At 28.5% G+C, this 24,737-nt stretch overlaps 2 protein-coding genes across 9 annotated transcripts in view; both read left to right on the top strand.

Moving 5' to 3' along the window:
• Nucleotides 1–784: 784 nt before the first annotated feature.
• Nucleotides 785–17,095, top strand: LOC145194890 (contactin-4-like). Of its 6 annotated transcripts, none has more exons than XM_090070299.1 (10): nucleotides 785–1,001; nucleotides 9,467–9,550; nucleotides 12,336–12,623; nucleotides 12,732–12,892; nucleotides 13,334–13,496; nucleotides 14,051–14,153; nucleotides 14,792–14,985; nucleotides 15,764–15,911; nucleotides 16,022–16,152; nucleotides 16,428–17,095. In XM_090070299.1, exons 2-10 carry the CDS (start codon nucleotides 9,487–9,489, stop codon nucleotides 16,907–16,909), a joined length of 1,734 nt encoding a protein of 577 aa, XP_089926425.1. In that variant the 5' UTR covers nucleotides 785–1,001; nucleotides 9,467–9,486; the 3' UTR covers nucleotides 16,910–17,095. The 6 variants fall into 6 exon arrangements, 5 of the variants coding, with proteins under 5 accessions (XP_089926425.1, XP_089926423.1, XP_089926424.1 ...); XM_090070297.1 differs by lacking the exon at nucleotides 785–1,001 and adding an exon at nucleotides 2,693–3,067; XM_090070298.1 differs by lacking the exon at nucleotides 785–1,001 and adding an exon at nucleotides 6,943–7,131.
• Nucleotides 17,096–22,791: 5,696 nt separating this feature from the next.
• Nucleotides 22,792–24,737, top strand: part of LOC149880232 (transmembrane protein 116-like) — an 8,089-nt gene continuing 6,143 nt past the window's right edge. Inside the window, exons 1-3 of one of the 3 annotated variants that reach the window (XM_090070529.1) lie at nucleotides 22,792–22,823; nucleotides 23,215–23,307; nucleotides 24,736–24,737. The exon at nucleotides 24,736–24,737 is cut by the window's right edge and continues 42 nt beyond it. In XM_090070529.1, coding sequence (XP_089926655.1) covers nucleotides 23,230–23,307; nucleotides 24,736–24,737 — 80 coding nt within the window. In that variant the 5' untranslated portion in view covers nucleotides 22,792–22,823; nucleotides 23,215–23,229. Of the gene's footprint in view, nucleotides 22,824–22,868; nucleotides 22,958–23,214; nucleotides 23,308–24,735 lie in introns of those variants that run through there. The other 2 variants (XR_016446261.1, XM_090070528.1) reach the window with 2 other exon arrangements.

Raw genomic sequence — 24,737 nt, 5'->3', positions numbered from 1 at the left:
ATTTAATAACTGAATTTTTTTTTTTTTTATTAAGCATTTTTTTATATTCAAATTTTCGCTTCAAATTTCAATTTCAACTTTGCATTTTGAATAATTTTCTTTAATTCTAATTTTTTTTTCTTCTTAAATTCATATTTTTGTATAAACTATCAATTTCAATTTCTAATCCATTTAAAATATTGTTTAAAAATATTTGAAATCAAAAAAAAAAAAAAAAAATTTGAAGTTGAGAACAGAAAAAATATTTAAAATTGAAAATGTTTGAAATCAAGTAAAGAAAATATTTGAAATCAAAAACAGAAACACAGGATTCAAAAAAAAAAAAAAGAAAAAATGGTTTTAAGTGAAAGGATACAAAAAGTTTTGTTGACCTAGTTGTCACAAGGTTAGGTCATAATGATGTGGCATCATTTTATTTATTCCGTGATGATGGAATCGTTTTACTTTTCGACATTTTGACTTTAGTAATATTTTTCGTTGAAATGATTACAAAGCTTGATTATGATAAACATCCAGTGTAAATATTTTGATACAAGAACCTGGCTTTTAGTAGAATATTTTTAAACTTCTCTTTTGTAATTTAATTGGTAATGAGAGTAAAAAAAAACTGATAAACAACTGAATAAATTTCTAAAAATTTTTTCGAAACTTTGAACAAGAATTTCTTTTAAAAGTTTTCTTCTCATAAAAAGCAGAACATCTTCATGCTGCAAAAATCCTTTGGTGTTTTGAATTCCCCGTCGTGCAACTTTCTATTTAAGATCCCTTTATAAACATTACTATAGGGTATCACGTTCTTGAAAGCAAAGTAGAAGATATTAAAAATTCTTAAAAAAGCATCGGTTGGAAAAAATTCAATTGGTTATTTAGATTAATGAAATTACAAAATACTAATATTTTTGCGAAATTATTTTAAGAACCAATCGACAGATTACACATTTTGAAATAGTTTTCTTTAATAGAGAAAAGAAGAGTCTTTATATTTGCTGAGAAAAGTTAAGGTAAGTTTCTTTTACTGATCATGTATGTATGTATGTATGTATGTATGTATGTATGTATGTATGTATGTATGTATGTATGTATGTATGTATGTATGTATGTATGTATGTATGTATGTATGTATGTATGTATGTATGTATGTATGTATGTATGTATGTATGTATGTATGTATGTATGTATGTATGTATGTATGTATGTATGTATGTATGTATGTATGTATGTATGTATGTATGTATGTATGTATGTATGTATGTATGTATGTATGTATGTATGTATGTATGTATGTATGTATGTATGTATGTATGTATGTATGTATGTATGTATGTATGTATGTATGTATGTATGTATGTATGTATGTATGTATGTATGTATGTATGTATGTATGTATGTATGTATGTATGTATGTATGTATGTATGTATGTATGTATGTATGTATGTATGTATGTATGTATGTATGTATGTATGTATGTATGTATGTATGTATGTATGTATGTATGTATGTATGTATGTATGTATGTATGTATGTATGTATGTATGTATGTATGTATGTATGTATGTATGTATGTATGTATGTATGTATGTATGTATGTATGTATGTATGTATGTATGTATGTATGTATGTATGTATGTATGTATGTATGTATGTATGTATGTATGTATGTATGTATGTTGTATGTATGTATATATGTATGTATGTATGTATGTATATTTAATGTATGGCTGAAACTTCTATCTCAGATATAGTGGTGGTTTCATTAAATTAAACTCATTTTTCCGCTGCTTTTTCAACAGCTTTTGCTTAAATTTGATCTATGTTTTTACACCTAGATGGTGTAGATGATCAGTTAGTACATCTAGATTTCTAAACAAGAATCAATTCAAAAGTTTTTGAGGACAATATAAATATTGGCTGCCAAAAGCCATATCTAAAAATGGCTTTTGACAACCAATACTTATACATGGTTTTTTAAATGATCTAAAATGATTGTAATAGATTTGTTGAAAAGTTTTGCAGTGTTTATATTTTGACTTAATACGTTCGGTCAAAATAATTCGAAAAAACATTGTGAAATGCGATATTTGATACCTTCCAAATATTAAAATATTTTAAAATAGCTTATTGCTTGCGAGTTCCAAGAAAAATATTTTTTTCCTTGCGAATTCCAGTAAAAGCTTTAAGTTGAACAAAAAAATCAGGGGAAAAAGACAAACATTTTGTGCAAGTATTTGAATTTATATTTGAATCGTTCTTCTTGTTTTACTAGTTTTATTTAAATATTTGAACAAAGCAATAAATTTAATGCTCATTTTTAAAACTAATTTTTTGCTTTAATTTTTTACGAATTGTTGCTTATTCTTCTCAAGTAAGTTTTTTTTTTTTTAAAAAAAAAAAAAATGAAATTTTTCAAGTTTTTTTTCGAAGAATATTTCAACAAAATTTAATATCGTAAAAATTTGAACGAATCAAGTTATCGATTTATCTAAAAACCTTTGATCGTCTTTTAATATTTAAGTTTTTTTTTTTTTCTCTCATTGTGCGTCTCATTTTTACACTAATTCTACGTATATTCTTACATTTTTAAATATTGTTCGACTTTTTAGTATCTCTAACTTGAAAAAATGAATTACAAAATAAATACAAGATTAAATTATGAAAAATTCTCTTTCTAAAACAAATGTTGATCTTACCATTGTTAATGGAAAATTGATGCTTCTTGTTCACTTCACCGCTTATATCAGATTCATATTCAATATGGCGAACTCGAAAGACGCTATTCTCAAATCATGCACAAGGGACGCTAAACATGTGAAACGTTTTAAGCCGGGGTTAGAAATAAAAACACATTATTAGATTAAAATTGAAATTATTTTCATAAAATAATTGGTTTTCATGGCTGAAACTTTTTTTCACAGTAATTTTTGTGCAACTTACGTTTAAAAAAAAGTTGGTTGTTTATGTTTTGAGATTTTTTCTCTAAAAAAGAAACAAGAAGAAAAACTGTAGTAAGATAAAGAATCTTCAATGATCTACCGATCCTCAATTAGTATTCTGTAGTCGTTACATAGGGTAAGAAACTATTTACTTATTTTTTCGATGCACACTTCGATAGTACGCATGTGCGCACAGTAGTTAAATTAAATGCACTTTATAATTCAAACTATCTTCAACTGTTGAAATAACTTTTTTTAATAAAGGATATAGTAAGATAATAAAATACAAATAATAAATTTTATTTCAACACAGACGAATAGCTAATCTAAATAATTTCTTAAGAGATTTTTCCCTTGAGGCAAAAGTTTTATTGTTAGGACAAACGTTAAGGGAAAAGAATAAAAGAATAAAAAGAATAAAAGAGAAAATCTATCACTTTTTACGTCGAGTACAGCATAGTTCCTTGGATAAATTTCGCTTATATTTAGTGGCATTGTTAGGTTAGGTCTACCTAACGATAACTTGATACTTCAAATTTTCTCCTTCAATCTTAGATCTCCTTAATCTAAGCTATATTTAACCAAGCGCATGCGCAATATGGTTCACTTACGGGCAACCACTTACTATTGCGACCTTTTGTGATTACATGACATTTTACTCTGTTGTACAAAAGTCTTTCTCATCCTTTTTACAGTTTTTGCTTGGTTATTTAGGGAAAAACTAATCGAACTTTTTTTCTTCTTTTTTTTTTCACCGTGTAACAAAGGTTTTGTACTTAAACTGATATTGTTATTTTCTATTTCCTTATTTCTAGAAAACACGAAAAAATATTTGAATTTATTTCTATATTTGCTTTTGTGTCCAGGATAATAATACTTATAAAATTTATCTATACTCATAAGAGAAAGGTGGCAAATTTAAAGTGTAATATACACAAAGTAAGTACAAAACAACATAGAAAGCAATAGCAGCATTTATTTTTTCTAGAAATACACAAGTGATACAATAAAAACATTAGAAATGAGTTGCTTTTCTAGATTTACGTTTATATTGTAGATTACTTTCAAAACCAGGCCCCAAATATAGTCACCCATCATATTTTCAGTATAAGACCCTTGGTTGTGGAGTTCAAAGTTCTATTTATCCTGGTGGAAGCACTCGCCTTGCTCCTCCCAGTATCCCCGCATATTTTTCTTAAATTTATCAAGATGAGCGTTAAGGGTTTAGACTTTGAGAGACATCCTACGACCCATTTTGCCGTAGTTCGTCACCAAGGTCTAAACTATTTTCGTATAGTTTATGGCCTTGTGATTCCCCAAGAAGCAATAAACCACTGCAACAAAGCTGCCTCATACTGCTCTCTTCCTCCTTTTGAATTTTTTGGGAAATCCTTACACTTTATGACCTTTTTTATTTGTGGATAAAAAAAGACACCGGCTTTAACTTTTACTGCATACAACTTAGGGAAAAAATCTCGGAGATTCTTGAAAGCTGGGGAATTCGCATTATGAGCTCTCACAAATTGTTTTATAAGGTCTAGTTTTAAGTGGAGTGGAGAAAACAGTACTTTAATGGGGTCTAACAACGGCTCCCATTTGATGTTATTCTTCCCCAAACTAAACTCTGTCCGCTGTGGCCAGTCCTGCTTGATAGCTTGATAGAAAGTGCGCCTCTATATCCTTGCTTTCCCAAAGGCAAAGATAACAAAAATAATTGGTAAAGCCGGCTTAGAAACCCATCAGCAAATCAACCATTTTGAAGTCTCCAATATTCTCCTCATAGTACTCTTCATATTTCAAGGCATTTAACAAGATTTTAACACTCTTGCTTTCGTCTTTGAGCTGGACAGAGTGAGCAAGGGGGAGAGATGGATACTTATTCCCGTTATGAAACAGCAATGCTTTGAGGCTTCTGCATGAGCTTTCGTTAAAGAGCCGCCAGTCATTCGAATTTAGAGTAATTCCAATTGCCTCAAACAGACCGGTCACATTGTGACAAAAGCAAAGCTCGTCTGGACAAGTGAAAAAACTTGAAAAACGCTAGTGACACCTTCTCTGGCCTGATATGTGCACTCTTTTATCTAGAAAATCCACTGCTTGAGTCTCGAAGATAAACGCTCGCCATTTGACTTCGTGAAACCAAGATCTCTAATCAAGTGATTGAGGTCTTCTTGGTTGGGATAGTATGGATTTCTCTGCTCAGTTACGTCTCTGACGTCTGAGTCAGTGTCTTTCTTTATCTTTTTCTGAACTACTTTTCCTTTGTAAACACTGCGGCTCTCTCTTAGGATGAGTGAGTACGGGGAGCTTAGAGCAGTGTGGCACTGGATGACAAAAAGTCAGGATATATTAAAGGAGGTGCACTTTTGCCTGGTCAACATTCGGAAGGGTCTACTATACAGAAGAAGTAATTGCTAGCGTGGTCAGTTGGTTCCCTCCAAAAGTCGGGGATTGCAAAATTCATAGCTCTGTTTTCCCCTCTTTAACGACCTGTAAAAAAAATCAATTATTAACATAAGCTAAAAAATACAGAGGTATTTCACTCAGTATATATATATATATATATATATATAATATATATATATATATATATATATATATATATATATATATACTGAGTGAAATACCTCTGTATTTTTTTTATAACTTTAATTTTAATTATTTTAAATCCAAGTCATAAAAACTGAACACGATTTTCTAGTGATCTGCACTTCAATGTTATTGATAGGAAAATAAATAGTTTTTCACTAAAATTTTAAATTGGATTTAATTATGGCTAAAACAAAAAAGAGAATAGCCAATCATGGAATTGACTATTAAAAATGGCCTGCTATTTATTTTAGCTTTCATAGTTGACAGTGGCCTCAAAAACTTTAACAAACAGCTAACACAAGTTGCAGGTTTTGAAATTCGAAAAATGTTCTTGATTAGCTTAGCCGTTAGACGGAAAAATTTACGTCAGATAACTACGATCCAAAAGGTTTTCTTGTACATTTTTTAGTTCATAGTTACAACATTTTCAAAGGTGACAAACCTCATCAAATCTTTTATTATATTGTTTCAAGTTCTTTTAAATACGTTTTGCTAAAACATCTTCGCTTACAAACGAAAATCTCTTCAGAATATCTTGAATGACACGCATTTGTATGACATCTCCAAGACATTTTATATGCATTTTATAAAGACCATTCTAAGACAAAATAAAGACGGGCGTAAAGAATTCTTGTTTTTGCGGGGAGGATTCTACATCTAAATTTTTTTTCTATTGTTTTATGCAACAGTTTGCTTCTCTTTTAATCAAGAATAGTATCAAAAGACAAATTCAATTTCGACAAACTCAAGGTTAGCCTTTGAATGTGTTGGTGATACTAATTTCACGGTCGTAGCCTGTTACTACTGAACTGCCGTTTTATTTGTTTTTTTTTTTTTCAACCTGGTATCCTCATAATAGATCTATCGAGATGATTCTGAAATCAGCTGTCCCAGACAAGTATTGAGCAATTCACAATCCACAGCACAACTTGTAAGAAGTAAAGTGCATTTAAGTAAAAAAGAAGACAATAAAAAGAAGATAACAAAAAGAGGTTAATAAAAATTGCAACTAAATTTGCCCTGTTTAAAATGTTCACTTAGAGATTTTATTACACGACGTTGGTTTAAAACTTTAGAATGTTTTCTTAATTTCTCAACTGGATTTTTTTGTTGATTTTTTTTATATTCATAGTAACACAATTACAACTCAACTGGTAGAAAAAACACGGCGCATTGTGTCGGTTGAAATTAGTCAAAATAAATTTTTTTCGAGAAGCTTACGATGCCTTTTTTATTTGATGACCCTATGGTTTTTTTTTTTTCAATATCAATATATCCTAACCTTTTCTAAGTGGGTAGAATTACTATCAAGTTCAAAAGTCCTTTTTTTTGCGTTCAGCACGTAAGTTATACAGTCAACAAAGCATATTTACATTTCCATGTTATCATTGCTTTTTACGCTAGATAAATAAGATTTACATATTCCAAACAAAGATTCGCATGCTTTGTTTGAATTTTTTGCGTAAAAAATGAACACCGCAGTGTTCTAAAATTTTCTTCACCCAAAATAGTTTGTAAAATTTTTAATGGACGCAAACTGCAGCAGAATTTACTTGGATGTTGCTAAGCATTAAGTATAAATACTTCAAAGCATCCTTAGACTATAAGGTAAGTTGTTTTAGGATATAACCATTAATAGTAATACATACATACATACATACATACATACATACATACATACATACATACATACATACATACATACATACATACATACATACATACATACATACATACATACATACATACATACATACATACATACATACATACATACATACATACATACATACATACATACATACATACATACATACATACATACATACATACATACATACATACATACATACATACATACATACATACATACATACATACATACATACATACATACATACATACATACATACATACATACATACATACATACATACATACATATTCATATACATATACATATACATATACATATGCATATACATAAACACATACACACTCACATAAATACACACACAATTATATATAACTATTAATGTATATATTGTATAATGTATTGTATTATATGTAATTATATATAACTATTAATGGTTAAAAAGAAAGATAGTCTTTTGATTTGCAACATATTTTTTTTTAAATATGAACATTTTCCTTAATTGAAATTGAAGGAAATTTCTACTTTTTCGAAAAAACAATCTTTTAAATAAACACGACGACAGTTTACTTAGGCTTGAACCGGTTTCATTTTGACTCCGTCATTCAATCTTAAACTTGATTATTCAATTCAACTTTTACATAATGAGATACGCAACCGTTTTAAGTAAAAAGTTCTTCTTATCTATAAGTTCGATTTACGCTTCTTATGTCTGCAACTTTTCTTTCTCATAAGCAAATTTTTTTCTAAGCTCCGAAATAGAATTAGATGTAAATAATTTGAGTAAAAAGTTTTAATTCAAAAACGAAGCCTCCTTTTTAATAAAAGAAAAATTCTTACTTCGATTTATCTGTAATAATAGTTTTTATTTTCATGCATAATTTGTTTCCTAATTTCAATATCGAACTTTTTTTATTTAAAAATATATTACTTTGTAAACGCTCCCATTTCTTTCAAAGAATTAAAACGATTAAATTTTAAATTTATTTTCTTTGCACTGCTATGAATCTTTATAAAACATGTACGGTAAAAAAGATATATAAATAAGTAAAAAGCACACAAAAATATTGAAAAGCATAAGATATTGTTCACGTGTTACTTAAAGCTTTTTTCGTGTATTTTTTATTTTCTATTCATTCGTAAAGAATACGTCGACTTTTTTTCAACGTCAATTACACACAACATCAATCACATGCATACCGACAAACTTAATAAAATAAACCTCTCTTTAACTCGATGATATCTTAAAGAGAGTGTTATCTATTTTAATGGTTTTTTTTAGATTCAGTATATTCAATTTATTTTCTCAGTGAAATTTTACAAACTCGTGCATAATTTAATAGCCCACAACGGAGTGAATTATCGTTGATTTCAATCGAAGGTTAAAAAGAAAAACTGCAATCTCAAAATGATTTAAAAGATATTTTTTTGTTTGTTTTATAAATAATAATCGACCAACGAAAAGTGTAATGTTTGAGTTTGTTTTTTTGTACGAATTGTTTACTTTAACAGTTTTTGAAGTATGAGTTCATCGTTAAAGTTAAAGTTTACGCGTAATTAAATGGTGTTGCGTTTTATCCCAAAAAACGTGCGAAAAAATGAACGAAATTTATAAAACAAAACGAGCTGATTTAAATATAATCGTAACAGCGCTGTTTTTGTAAAAGCTAGGCCTAGAAATATTTAAAAAGATGGGTAAGAATTTATTTTTACTAAAGACATGTTGTTGAATCTAAATGTAAAGTTGAGGGAAATACATAGGTTCATCAGTTTAACTGCGAACTTCTGTGTATTATTCTGCTGCTCGTCATTTTTATTAACTTTAGTATTACTGATTGCACTTTTCTTTTAGCAACTCTGTCGTTGAGTCTCTAATAAATTACTTCAAATCAGAAACATTAAGTTTTTTTTCTCAATCTACCAAGTATCTTCATTATAATGGAATAGAGAAGAATTTGAATTTTTCAACTTGCTTTGAAAGAAAAACTCCATAGTTATAAATGAAAAATTAAAGTTATGAATAAAATCTCAATTTTATTTTTAATAATTAAGAGTAATCTTAAATCTAGACGTTTTAAAAATCTTCAAAAATAAACTCCTCAGAAGCGCAAGCTTATTTAACTTCATGAACCAACTTTCAAAGTAAGACCTCATTTGGTCAGTTACTTTTTTTACTGTCTAAAATATTAGAACTTAGAAACTTTAGTGCGTTAATATCCTCGAGTAATTTCTGTTTATTGAATTCTTTTCTTTTTCCTTTAATTAAATAAATTTCTTGCCTTTTTTTAGAGGCGCATGTTGCCGAAAGAATGCTGTTGATTACATTAATTGTGGGATTTTTATCCCCTTTTACAGCGTTTTCACTATCGGAAGGTATGTCACTTGTTAACTTAATTGATTTTATCCGATTGGTATAATCGTAAATTTTATCACCGGTACCGTCAGCTTTCAAAAATTTTGTATTACACAAATCATTCAGCACCAAAATGCCGTGAGCTTCATACGAGCAAACGGTTTTAGCTCAAACTTAGAATCAAAATCATATATTACTATAAAAGCATTTTTTTTCTACAGTGTTAGCATACTGTAGTAGATATAAATTGCAAATGAATTATTGATTCGAGAACATATACGACTTTTTGGTGCTGAGTGCCTCATATGTGTTAGCTGATCTAATTGAGAATTTTTGCTTCGGTCACAGAAGGAGAACAGCATACTGATTTCTGAGATTTACAATTTTATTAATGAATTTACTTATTTTTTACCAGAAAATAAGGGGGCTCTAGTATGTTCTGTATAATATAATAATAATAACCTTTTTTTAATTAAACTGACGTCTTATCCGTCAAGTTTTGATTAATCAAGGGATCCTGTCGCGGAAGGAACGGTTAAAAAAAAACAAAAAAGACAGATCTCTAAATTAATTTTCATAATCCTGTGAATTTATGATAATTAATAACATAAATTAGGCTAAATCATCAACTCTATAAGTATTTCAGCCATGTTTTTACAATGATATATATTAACTAGATGTCTAACTTCGCAAAAATTCTGTAAGAAAAAACGAAGCAAGTTTTTAAAGTTTGTAAAGCCGGTACCCGCTTTATTTAAACTGACAATAATCCATTTATGTTTAGCTTTGTTTTTATCGTTGCGTCATTTCTGGCTGGCAAAACAAATTTGGTTGGCGAAAAATTTGCTTCACCGCGGAAGCGCGAGTTAAATATTTAGTTAATGTTTATTATTGCATTTCTATGAACGGTCAATCGGTAACGGAAGAACAGGTCTCAGAATGAAACAAAAGATCTTTTATAAGAACCAATGATGTACATTAACTAGATATCTAACTCGCGCTTCCACAGTGAAGCAAATTTTTTGCCAGCCCAAGTTTGATTTCCCGGCCTGAAATGACAAAAAGATAAATCAAAGCAAAGCAAAAATGAATTATTGTCAGTTTAAATAAGGCGGCTACCGGCATTAAAAACTTTAAAAACTTACTTCACTTTTTCTTAGGGAATTCTTGTGAATTTAGACATCTAGTTAATATATATCATTGATAAAAACATTTAAAACTGGACTAACAAGCTTGGAATGTTCCACTAATACTCTAAAGACATTTTTGACCAATTTTAACGAGTTATGTTGAAGTGTTTTTTGACACATTTGTAGAATATAACATCTTCCTCAAGTTCGAATAATTCTTAGGCATTAGGGTTATTGCGTTTGTTTGTTGGTTTTTGAAGAGCTATGACATGTAGATAAATGAAGAAACAGAAAAATTATTTTAAAACATTCCCTTTGGTATGACAGGCCTAGTAAAAATAAATTTTTACGGCGGGTTAACTTGAAGTATAAAAAAATATCTATAGCTTTAAATATATACATTACTTATAAACAATTTCAATTGTTTTAAAATCCATTTTAGTATATAGTAAAAGAACTGTTCAATTTATCTCATAAAAATGTTAAGAGATATTCTATGCAACAAAGTAAGAATCTTTGTTAAAGCATATTGGCGTGATAATTTGAACGTAAATGAATACTGATGGTCTCTTCTTCGAAATCTTCATTCATGATAAAATAAAAACCAGGTTGTTAATACTTTTAAAAGATAACTTTTAGATTTAAAAGATAATATTAGGGATTTGTCGTATAATTTTGTACTTTCAACTTCAGTTTAGAGCACTTTCATTGGTTTTGAGACATGTTTTTTTACGATTAATAATCAGCATAAAATTCTTTATCAGAATCAATCTTAAAATTAGGGGGCGGTTTAAGTCGAGTAACGCCCCAAAAACAATGTTCGCAGAAGTTTAACCTCTTTATATTGGCTAAAAATGATTTTTTTTTGAATTTCTCTGAATCTTAAGAGTCCAATGCTAATAATTTCACAGAGATCAGACTTTATTACATTTTTAAAGCAAACCTAACAAACTAACTGGCAGACACCGCAAATACAAACTATGTTTTACTACACAGGGAAAAGAAAGTCTCTAAAATTACTCCTGATGTTACACAACCTTTCAGCTTCAATTGAGAATTCCAATTTTTATTTTTATAGTTTTTTGAGTCTACGCTATGTATGAATTGATCTTTCTTGAGGTTTCTCTTCTAATGTCTCAACTTTGAATGAGGTCTTTGAATATTGCAGAACTGACCTTTAATTGTCTCTCCTGAAAAATTTAAAACAATAGCAGCTATGCTCTCCTTTGAATCCTTAATATCTGTTTAACATAAACACAGGAGGGGAAGAGGGGGGAGGAGGGGAAGAGGGGGGAGGAGGGGAAGAGGGGGAGGAGGGGAAGAGGGGGAGGAGGGGAAGAGGGGGAGGAGGGGGAGCAGAGGTGGTTGAATAAAGACTATTTAACTTTAATGACACATATCTTCTCACTTTTCTTTGCAAATCTTTTCTTTCCTTTTATTGTTTCAAGTTTTATAACATTTTTAGGTTTGCATATAACTTTTTAATAAGTTATATACAGTCCTATATAAAAAGTTATACACAGTTTTTCTATTCCAAAAGTCAAAGATATATATATTTTTTATCCCAATTAAAGAGTATATGTATGTATAACATATATGTATCATATGTGTATTAGATATATGGTATACATCTTATATAATGGTATACATAATTTACTCTAAGTTTATTATTTAGGAAACTTACCAAAAATTACTTCTTTCCAATTTAACTTTGTTGATGTTGTTGGACCAAAGAAATCCAGAAGGTTGGAGCTTGAATGCCAGGTTACAGGAAATCCGGAGCCAGATATTGAGTTTCAGCTAAATGGTAGAAGTATAATGAATGAGTCAAGAACAACAAAAATATCAAAGAACAAAATCACCATAGATAATGTGACTTATCAAAATGATGATGGGAAATATAGATGTGTTGCTGTTAATGAACATGGAAGAATTTTCAAGGAAGAAGATATTAAAATAAAAAGTATGAATTTTGAGTTGAGTTCAAATTCTATTAAATGCTTTTTGAGTCCTCTGTTAACATCTTGCAATATTCTTTAGTTATTAGTCATGCACATGTTTATATGTTTAGCTATTGGTAAATTTAATACTGGATATGATGAAAATGATCCAGTTATAAATCTAAAAGTGAAATTAGGATTACCAAAAGAAATCTTTTGTCCATCACATAGTTATGCTTACCCATTAAAATACTTATGGAGTATTGGAACAAAACCTCCAAAGATTTTGCAGGTGTGTTTCATTTAGTTATTGTCAACAATCTTTTTTTTGTTTTTAATTATTGTAGGCTTACAAATTAATTTGAAATTTTATTTTACTTTTTTAATTTCAATAGTATTAAAAAAGGTTAAATTAAAATTTTGAGTTTTGATGTCTGTTTATATGTTTATATTACTGTTACTATAATTTTTTTCTTAATGCAACAACTAATTAAGTTTTAAAAAAATATAATATGATAATAAAATAATGCACTATTAAAAATAATTATTTTTAAAAAGTTTAATCTAATATGATAATAAAATGTAATACAATAACAAAAATATTAACATAATGAAGAAAATTGCTCAAGGTTTTTATATAAGAATAAATTACTTTTCTAAATGTGTTCTTACTTTTTCTAACTTATTAAATGTAAAATTTTTTGTTCATTAATTTGAAGTGCAATGTCTTTAGGAAGATCGTAATAAGGTTTTTGTGAGTGGTGGTTCAGGTTTGTTTTATTCAATTTTGAGTGAGTATGATGTGGAAGAAGTTAATCGAGTTGGCTTGCATTGCATTCTGAAAATGGGAGAAGATTTTGTTGCTTCTGTTGCTCACAAATTTTTTGTTGATGGAAGTATGTTTTTTTCATAATGTTTTTTCCTTATTCATTTATTTTAATATTTTACTTTTGACAAACATTAAAAACAGATATTCTTGTTTTGTATTTGTTTTTGTTTTTTTTTTTTCTTTTTCATATGAAAAGATGCTTATTAGCTTAGTAAAGTTCTTGATGATCTATATAAAAACAAAGAAGTAAAATTTAGAGTGACATGCCTGAGTTCCCTAAGAATTATATTTTTACTAGTCATCTAAGTACTTTCATTGCTCTAATTTCTTGTCAAACTAATCTTCAGAAAATAGTTAGCTTTAACTTAAACAACTTTCCTCTGTAACATTTTAAATAGCATCTGCATTTTTTGTCAGTTTTATTAATTTCTTTGATGACACTTGTTTTTCAAAGAAAATAAAAGAATTACTGGTATCTAATTAAATTTTTCTTCTCCAAATGAGTAACTACATCAAGTACAACTAAATTCACATTTTAGTCACTCTTCCATCTGAATTTTTCTTTTTTTTTTATGACTAAATTAGACTTTTTTTATTGCTAGCTTTATGTTTAACTTTTAGGTGTATCAACTGACCTTCAACCTCAGATCCACACAAAACTCCCACTTAAAACATTTGGTTATCAAAATGAAGAAGTTACTCTGACATGCACAGCTGTTGGAAAGTAAGATGAATCAAGTCTTTAAAATAATATTAAGATTAAACAAGTCTTTAAAACAGCTGTTGGAAAGTAAGATGAATCAAGTCTTTCAGTTGTGCATTGTTTTAATGTACAAAATTGAAACAAAATTTACTTCACAATTTCATTACAAAAATGTGATTTTTTTATTTAAGAATATGGACCTATAATGTTTCTTGTCGTAAATTATTTGGTTGACAAAATACAATAAATCATACTCATAAAGCAACTTATTGATTTTAAAATTTCAAATTTTATGCATTTAAAAACACATGAAACAGATAGAAAATATCAATAAAAAGACTTTTAACCATATTTAGATTCAGACTGTTAAAACCACTAAAGTTATTTTGGGTTTTTTAGCAGCAGTTTAACATCATAAAATTATTTTTCCAAAAGCCCCTGTGACAAACTACACAAGGTTTTTTTTTTCAAAACCCCTGCATAGCATTTTCTTTTTTAAGCAACTTTTGTAAGTTGGCTATGCTAGCCAATTATCTTTTTTATTTATATTCAATACATTTAAGCCAGCTGCTTAACTTTACATGTTATTTGAAAGAAAAATACAATAGTTAAAGTTAAACTTTTCAATATAAATAATAAGATGTAAATAATTTTCATAGCCCTCAACCTGATATCATTTGGTTTCGAAATGGTGTCCTTGTCAATTGGAATGATTCCAGGTATGGCATAAATCCTTACCAACCTGGCAAGTTAACAATCAAAAGAATTGACAATCAAGTAGATGGGCAATACAAGTGCTTAGCAAAGAACAGAGTCGGACAAGCTGAATCTATTGGTGATGTCATAATTGCCAGTAAGTTGCAGTTTTTTTTTGTTTTTGTTTACTATTATAACTAATATCTTTCTTCATGAATTAAGAGCAATTTTTATTTGCAATTCTTTTTAGAATTGGAAAAAAATGAAATAAATTAAGTATTGATACTAAACGGAAAAAAAAAAAAAAAAAGTATATATAAATGAGTTAAAGCAATAGAATACAGATAATCAAGTTAAAAGAATTAGAAACTTATTATGATCTCTTCAACAAAGAAAAAATAACTTAGAAATTATGTTAAACTGAGTTAAATGTTGTTTTTAAAGTAAAGTAAAAGTGGTTTTTTCAAATTTTAATTCTTCGAAATAGTTTTTGATTTTTTTTTCCATTTATGCTAAAAAAATCAAAAACTATGCTGGAATTATGCCAGGCCACAATTGTTTTATGCATTGTTGTTCAGTCTCATTTAAAATTCTGTTTGATAAAAACGAACTTGACAAATATTGGAGAGAAAAATTGCAATTGCATTAAAACAAGTGTTTTCATACTTTTTAACAAACTAGTGAATCAATATTGAAGTCAATATTCAAAGGGATATTTTAATTGCACTTCAAATTAATGAACTATCCCCAAAAATTTACTTAAAAATTTTTCATTTAATAAGTTAGAAAAAGTAAGAAAACATCTAGAAAAAGTGATTTAGTCTTTAAAATGTAAAATTCAGTTTATAGAATTTTATTTTAGGGAATAAACTTAAAAAACAGAGTTGAGTTATTCCTTCAAAAATAATTTTACAATATCATTTTTTTGGATTTAGTTCCAGCAACTTTTAACAAAAGTCTTACACCAAAAACTGTGTCTAAAGGTGACAATGTAAGCCTTGAATGTTCAGCTTTTGGAACTGAGCCAATAACTTATGAATGGTATAGAAATGGGAGTCTCTTGTCGTCCTATGATGTGGGAAAGTATGACATTTACTCTTATTGGATGTTTGTAAATAAAAAATGTAATGAATAAAAAATGTAAAAATAAAGTTTCAAGTTATGTTGAGAATTAAATCAAGTACCTTATTTAGTTTTTCAATGAAAATCAATGGCGGTATACTGGAAATTAATTCTGTTCAATACACAGATGCTGGGGCTTATCAGTGCTTTGTATCAAATAAGTATGGGAAACAATATAGTGCTGCTACCTTAACTATAACAGGTAAAATCATTTTATACCCTTATTGAATTTATAAATAGTTTTATTTTGGGAAAAATTTTGAGTAACTCCAAGCAGAATATTTAGACATTTTGATTCTCTAATAAAATTTCTTAAATTTAGCATTTTTGAGCAATTTTATTATCTTCTCTTTGCAACCTTTATATCTTCTCTGTAATATACTTGTGCATTTTTTTTAACCTCTCTGCAATTTTCTTATGCTGTATTTTTTATCTTCTCTGTAATATTCGTGTGCTTTTTTTTTTTTTTATCTTTAGCTCCAAAATTAACAGATGAAACAGGGCAGCAAACAAATTTTAATAACAATGCTTTTCCGCTAAAATACATTATAATAATTGCTTGTGCAACGTTCACATTTATAATTGTCATTTTGGGTGCTGTAATTGCATATTGGTGTAAAAGAAAACGGAGTAACAGACATAGAAGCGTAATTTACATACCGGCTAAATCACAAGATAAAAAAAGCTCTGTTGATCATCTTCCTCTTCCTCCTAAATCATTCACTGATCTTAGTGAAGATGAATTTTCGTCAGACAGCGAGAAGCCGATTGATTTCATTGAAACAAAGGCTAAATCGCGGCCTAATTTTACTCGTAGAACAGAAATTACTTCACCACCGGATAAACCCGAACATTTATACTATGCAATACCAGACACTCGAACTGCTGGAAGTTCACTTAACAATAGGTTGCATGGGAATCATTGGAGGAATAGTAATACTCCATCTGCAATTCTTTAGTGATAATATTTTGTCGGTATTTTCTTTACCTTTTGAGTTGTTCTCTTGTGAACACTCGTAGTCATGGAAGACAGAAAAGATCGCTTTTCTCAGATAACTCTGCGAACTTTCTGGAATTACGCAGTTAAGAAAAGCACGCTGAATACAAGATTTGTTTTCGAAAAATAAATTTTATAGTTCACCAAATTTTTATAGTTCATTAAAAAATTCTTTATTATTTATAATTACAATCTTTTAACAATTAAATAGCTATAAACAAAAGTTTTACTTAAGAGCTATCTACTCAGGGTTGCAGCCAATATCCGCCTTTTGGTTTGCCTTATAATAAGGCGCATATTTTCACTTTAAAAAACTTTTTTGGAAATGAAAGTTGTTTTTTTTTTTGGTGACTTTTTTTTTAAATTTTTATAAACATTTTTTAGAAAATCTTTTTAATTTTTTTTTTTTTTCTTTTTTTTTTATTATGAATTATTTTATATTTTATAAATTATTGTTTACTTATTTTATTAAATATTTCAGTGTCTCAATCCCCAAAAGATAGTGCACGCTCGCACCATATCTGAAATAATTTGGGGAGACCGGGGCTAGTTTGCTACAGTTTTAACTTTTGAGCTCTGTGTATTTTTGGGTAAACATTTTTGAGGATATCAAACTGCAGTTCAAAAGAATATGGATTTGGCAAGCATGTTCAAAGTGTGAAACATTAAAAAATAATAATTAATGACCCAAAAAGGGCTTCCAAAAAAGAAAAAATTATATGCCAACTTACCCCGGGCCGGGGTAAGTTGCCTATACTCTTAGGGTAAGTTGGCACACCATATAAAAAGAGACAAGTTCAGTAAAATGAAGTATAAATTTCAAGCGCATCTTTTTTATGAAAACTCTTGATTATTTTTATCCAACAATATTTTTTGATATTAAGTTTTATTGCCCTTAAGTCGATCGAATAAACTTTCCTTCTATAAAAATAACATTACAGCATTTTTTGTAACATTTTTAGAATTTACAGGCCGGTCTACTTTTTTTTGTAATTTTGCATGTCTGTAGATCTGTAGTGTTATACAACTTAAGTGAAATTAGGGCTAATGCGAAAAGTTGTAAGTTGGCACATGTTGACAACTAGCCCCGCAATCATTATGCCAATTAACCCCAAAAGCTTTTTGCTCACAAAATGGCTTATAAATCCCCAAAAACGCGAAATATTGAGAAACACAAAATGTGACTGGTTAGAGTGAACCATACAACACCTACATCTATTCGAGTTTTCTTGTGGCTAATGCTTTTGCTTTTTAAAATTGAAAAAGTAATATTGTTACAAAAATTACAAAATTAGTAAAAAAAACAAAAATCGCTATAACTTCTATGCGCATGCGCTTATAGCCCTGATACTATACTGAAAGATGTATTAGTTAAGTGGAAAGGTTCCATGTGAATTTCGGAAATTTCTGGTGGAAAATTTCAAAGTTAAAAGCAGTGTGTCAACTTACCCCTGTAGCCAACTAGCTCCGATCTCCCCTACCCTCACCAAGTAAAGTTAATCTTGGCATGTTCTTACTTTACATAGAATTTGTAACCGGCGAAAAACAACGAAAGTTCCGTTAATAAAATGAGAAAGAAAATTTACAATGACCAAAATTTAAAATGGTTAAAACTTATAGTGGATGAAAGTTCCTCTTTAGAATCACTCTTGTCATTGTTAAAAAGTAATCAAAGGGACGCATAAGGATTTTTTACAAAATTTTTTAAACAGATTTTATTTTAATCATCTTTCAATAGAAAAAGATGCTTTTTTTTTTAAAAAAAAAAATTTTTAAACCAAGTTATTTTAATTAAACCAAAAAAGATGTTTTTTTGGTTTGTTTTTTAATGTTCTTCAAAATTAAGGCAGGGGGAGAGGATAAAAAAGGAAAGGGAAAAAAAAGCTGCATTTTACCCCCGTTTTAGGGCAAGTTGCAATATAATACTTTAAATAAATAAAGCTTGCAGAGCCCACAGAAAAGTTGTTAATTTGTCGGTAATTTGTTTTCTTTTTTAAAAGAGCGATTATTACCATCAGCATAAAACACTATTCGTTAGGCTGTCATTTATATTGTTTCACATAAATTTTATACTTAAGAAAAAACTCCAGGAGAAATTTACAAGAAACTTCTGTATATAAAACTGTCTAACATCTTAAGAAACTCAATTAGAATTTTTTGTAATCAGCTTTTTTAAAAGTACCGTGAGCTGTTAGGAGCAACTAGGAAAGTAAGTGAAATCAGTTAAACCCGCAGTTACATTTGTGGTTCAACTTTTCCCAAGAGATTTGTTGCAACTAACCCCCGTAGGAATTATGATTACTCAAACCTATGTATATAACTTTTTACCATAAATAGATTTTTTTTAGTATTTTTGTGTTTGAAAAAGTTTTCTTTCCATAATAATTATGGAAAGAAAACTTTTTTCAAAATTAAGTTATTTTTTAATTTTGTTATTATTATACTTATTAAACTTTTTCAAACTAAAATTATTTTAGCTTTGTTCATAAATTTGTAAGTGCTTTGCACGCTATCGCTGGTTTTCAATATATACTTACTTAATTGATATACTGAGTTTTTTTCCACTCAACAAATATAGCATCAATCAACAGGCATTAGCTACCTCATAAACGTTTAATCCACCAATGAATTCAACACAATTGTCAACAGTACAACGTTTAGCATCATCTTAACCAGCTACAGCAGCTTCTGCTTTACCAATTTTTACCAGCTTTGACATTTGGTAAGTGTAAAACACTGCATGAAAAAAGAAATGGAAAATGAGATGAAGAGTTTTTTTTTCGAAGAGAAAAAGTCAGTTTCATGCAAAAAAAAAAAAAAACTAAAAAAAATCCAAAGAAAATAAAAAATTAATGAAGTAAATCAACTCAAATGAGCAGAAAAAGAAGCTAAAAAGCCTAAAACCAACCGATTTTAGACAACAATAAATCAATTCTAGGGTGACTCTCTGTGATTTTGAAGAAAATTCCCCTCTAAGTATTGGATTGATGGATAAGTATAAAATGAATCACGCGGGTAAGAAATGAATCACACTAGAAAGAAAAAGATTAATGCGGGTAAGAATGTAAAAAGAACATTTAAAAACTTAATAGGTTCATAAATTTTGTTGTTAGTATCCTGAAGAAATAAAATTCTCAGGTTTTAGTTTAATTATATATACTTAATTATAATTCAATTATTTAGATTTGTTTTATAATTCATCTAAAAACACTCTTTTGAAACATAAGAGGCATTCACAAACACAAAAAGAAGATTTTATTAAAATTACATTTAATAAAATCAGTGTATATATGTCATTGATTAAGTTTGTTTCAAATCAGTACAAAATGTTTTGGTAATTTGTAAACAGAAATACAAACTGTCTGTAAAAAATCAAGATATTAACTTATTTATTTCGATCCTGTTTTCCATATTTGCCACTGATATGAGAATTTTTTTTCAATAGTGACAAGAACTTTTAAAATTTTAAGGATCAACTTCGAGCGCAGACCTTTGGACCAGATAGAACTCAAAGTAAATGATGGCAACCACTATCATTCTAAAGGGGGAAGAAATGAGAGACAAAACCTGCGAGTTTGCAAACACCATTTTATTTGAGAGTTTGCTTGTAAATTTGGCTAAAAGTCAACATACATTTTGTATTTACTAAAAAATCTATGGGATTTTTTTAGCTGTAATCTTAACACGATGCTATGTTCGATTGCAGAAACAGACATCCAATCAACAATCAGAGTTTGTCTAAATATTGTTTTTGAGCTAAAAGGAGATTTCCAAACTATGGTACAAAAAATCATTAGCAGCCTTTTTAGCACTTTCATTCAGTTCAGATGACTTAATTTCTCAGCCTCATTCTTCCCATTTGCGGCAAATAACTCTCTGGGGGGCAGCCTTAGCGTAAACTAAAATTTTCTTTAAAATATCTCCAAAAGAAAATATGAAAGTTTTATTCCCTGGATGTTTATTACAAAAATAATTGTTCAATATGTTTTTATTCAACTGCACATCCAGATACTTTATTATTTTTCCGTATTAATGACTAGTCTTCACATTATACGAGCTAATATGGTTAAACAATTTTATACAATTTTCTCCTGGCATTGCATTAAAACTTCGTTTTTTCCTTTCTCGTATCTACTGGTGTTTTATCGCGAACCTTCATGTTTGTTAATCTTCAAAGTCGGCTTGGTGTTATTCCATGTAATGATACGAACGCTGTTTTGAAGTTCTTCATTTTTCCCCCTTGGAGTTCAATATTGTAACTGAATGATTTTTTTTCTTTTTCTGTGGAATTCTTCGTATTTAATCTTCCTCAAATTAATTTCTTAACAGACAACAATTCAACTAAAATACACATCTATCATCATCATCATCATCATCATCATCATCATCATCATCATCATCATCATCATCATCATCATCATCATCATCATCATCATCATCATCATCATCATCATCATCATCATCATCATCATCATCATCATCATCATCATCATCATCATCATCATCATCATCATCATCATCATCATCATCAGCATCATCATCATTATTATAGCTCATTTTTAGAGTCAAACGCATTTTTTTTTAGTAAGTAAATTTATTCATTCAATAATATTGCTGCGCAATTGCAACGGCACTTGGCTCTAATTACGCAATCTGCACTTACAGTCAGAACCAGCAGATCTTTCTGGAACATTTTTGTTAACGTAGTTTTTATGTACGAGCCCTCTGAATTGGCGTTTACGGATGTATACATACCTTTTCCCTTTTTTTATTTTCTCTGTTTTTTCTGTATTTTATTTTTATTTTCTATCCATTACATCTCTACTGTTTGACATAATTTAAACTTCACGCAACCTCATCAACAACTTGAGTACAACTACTCTGACAGACTATGAAACTTCAACAAGCACTCAGTGTTACAACACCATGTGAAATATCGAAACATGCAAAATATCTCAAGTGGTCTGTAAAAACAATATATGTGCAACACAAGAGTTGTTTTTAAAGACAGGCTTCAACTGAAAAAATAACCTAGGAGGTTCGGAGGTTTTATTAATGAAAGAAAAGTCAAAGATTAAAACTGAATTCAACATTTACAAAAGTATTCCACGGCCTAACTTCCCTAAATATTGACATCCTTAGGTGGTGGGAAACTTGTGCATGAATGATTTCTTCACGTTCCCAGAACAATTGGCCATTCCATTTACCTCTAATTCTTTTGAAAATACTTTTTGATGCTGGAACAAAATGTTTACTTTAAGACGTTCTTTAAAATATGGAAAGGGAAAAATAAACGGAAATCTGTAACCAAAAAATCACTCAGCCGCAGTTGCAACACAATAGAGCAAGAAAAATTAGATGAGCAATTGCTCCAATTATCTTGCTAACAAGTAAACACTTTTTAATCCACTTGTTTTTTTTAGTAAGTAAATTTGAAACCAAAATATCTGTTGCATAAATAAATTTTAACCCCCCAAAACTACTTATATTTCTTAATTTTTTAAAAATTTCCTCAAGATGAAGTACTCATATAAAATTGCTCACTTAAGTTCTATCTAAACTGAAAAGCTAAAGCCCTAAACAGGGCCAGACCTTGGCTTGCTGATGCTATAGGCAGGAGTTTGTCTACCAAGAAGTTGATTTTAAAAAAATTTACAAAAACTGGATTCTCATCGCAGTCAAAAGATTAGTGATCTAAGTATTGATTTTAAAGTCAAAAGATTCTTATCATTGTCATTGTCATGAACAAAAACAAATAAACGAAACGGAAAATAATAAACGAAACCGAAAGTAATAAAACAGAAGAAAAAAAAATTATTAAATGGGTAGGACCTTAGAGCAAGAATTAAATTTGGCAGTTTAATCAAGGATTAAAGGTGAAGCTTTATGAGGCTTAAATAAAAAATAGATGTGGAAATTAAAATCAAAAGTTGCGCAAATTAAGTAACAACAGTGTCTTTATACGTTTTTTTTAGTCGTGTTTTTAGATTGTCCATTTTATTTTTTTTAGGTAATTGTTTTAAAGTTATAAATTTTTATTTGTGAGACTGGTTTATGCTTTACTTTCTTAATAGTTCTGACAAAGTTATGAAGTGTTACAAAGTATTTCTAGGTCATTTCGTTTAAGCGAATCCTTATTTGCAATGACCTGCGTTTTGTTACATTTCTATCAAACACAAAATATATTGATATTGATATTTCCATGCTTATTGCTAGTAAGGCATATATATGTTCGAAATACATTCTTTGAATTCATTTTCGTTTTAGGTTAATAAACTTTCAATGACTTTACTAAATATTACTGTTTTTCCGGCCAAAGATCTTCAACACGGAAATTTAAATTTACTTACATCTCATCAGGTAAGTGATTTAAATTTATTTTATTTGTTATTAAAGATACTCTTAGTTTAACAACAACGACAGCAGTAACAAATATCTTGGATGAGAAATGTTTTAGATTTAAAATTAATATTTAAATTAATTTTAAAACCAATTACAGATTTAAAATTAATATTTAAATTAATTTTAAAATCAATTACAGATTTAAAATTAATATTTAAATTAATTTTAAAATCAATTACAGATTTAAAATTAATATTTAAATTAATTTTAAAATCAATTACAGATTTAAAATCAATATTTAAATTAATTTTAAAATCACTTTCAGATTTAAAATCAATATTTAAATTAATTTAATTGAATTTAATTATAATTTAAAATCAGATTAAAATAATGTTAAAATTGTTAACTCAAAGTCAAAAGTAGAAACAAAAGCTAAAATATATATTAGTTTATTTGAAAAAAATTATAAAATTAAAAAAAATTATTAAATATAAAATAGTTATTTAAATTTTCAACTTTTTTTCGTTTCTCCAAACACAGCCTCCAGAAAAATTTCATAATTTTTAAAACTGCAACATGGAAATATTAAAAATACTATTCCAGCAAGCACACGACGTTGAAACAACGTTGAAATAACGTTAATCAACGTTATTTCAACGTTGTTTCAATGTTATGTGCTTACTGGGATATACACTGGTATTTAAATTACTACACCTATGTATACAGTAAGTTATAGTAAATTAGTTCTTATCAATTAATTTGTTTTGAAGTTGCTTTTGGCTAGTTGAATTATGACCAGCACACTGATAAGTAAAGGCTCAGTCACTTTGCTTCCGAATTATCATCAAAGTTAGCAGGCTAGTTACATTTACAAATAACTGTAAAGTATCTTCAAAGAAAGTCTCTTTTTATTTGTGCTGCTCAAATCTATTTGTTATTTAAGTTTTTGAGGTTTAGGATTAATAGCCTAATGTCTTTTTCATATTATTACCTGCATTAGTTATGTTTAATACTTAGTGGACAGAAAAAGCACTTCCATCAATTATATATTAACTTGTTAGCATGCTTAGTTCTGGAAATCAAATTTATTTTCAAACTTTGGTACATGTCTGCCAGATTTAGTTTGACTTGACATTGATATAAATTTGAAATCCATTGATATAATTTTGAGGATTTTCTTAATGGACCTACAATTTTTAATTCATGTTGTCAAACATTAAATACAAAAAATTAGACAAGAAATATCACTTCAGACACATTAGTGTGTTAAAAGCTATCAAAATAACAGACCTGTTTTGTTTTATGTTACAAACAGCCTTAAAACTTTAATTTTAAAGCAACCTTAAAAGTGTAAAAAGATGTAAATTATTTATGATAAGTTTATATTTTTATACTACATTAAGAGTTTGTTTTTTTTCCCTATTTTAAATTGTTTCTCAATTTCAGCA

Source organism: Hydra viridissima, unplaced genomic scaffold (genome assembly GCF_058129835.1).
Source record: "Hydra viridissima isolate aposymbiotic clone 2 unplaced genomic scaffold, HvirCarnegie_v1 scaffold_13, whole genome shotgun sequence".
Taxonomy (NCBI): domain Eukaryota; kingdom Metazoa; phylum Cnidaria; class Hydrozoa; order Anthoathecata; family Hydridae; genus Hydra; species Hydra viridissima.
Note: the sequence above shows the minus strand (reverse complement) of the source record. Positions and strands in the feature narration are given on the sequence as shown.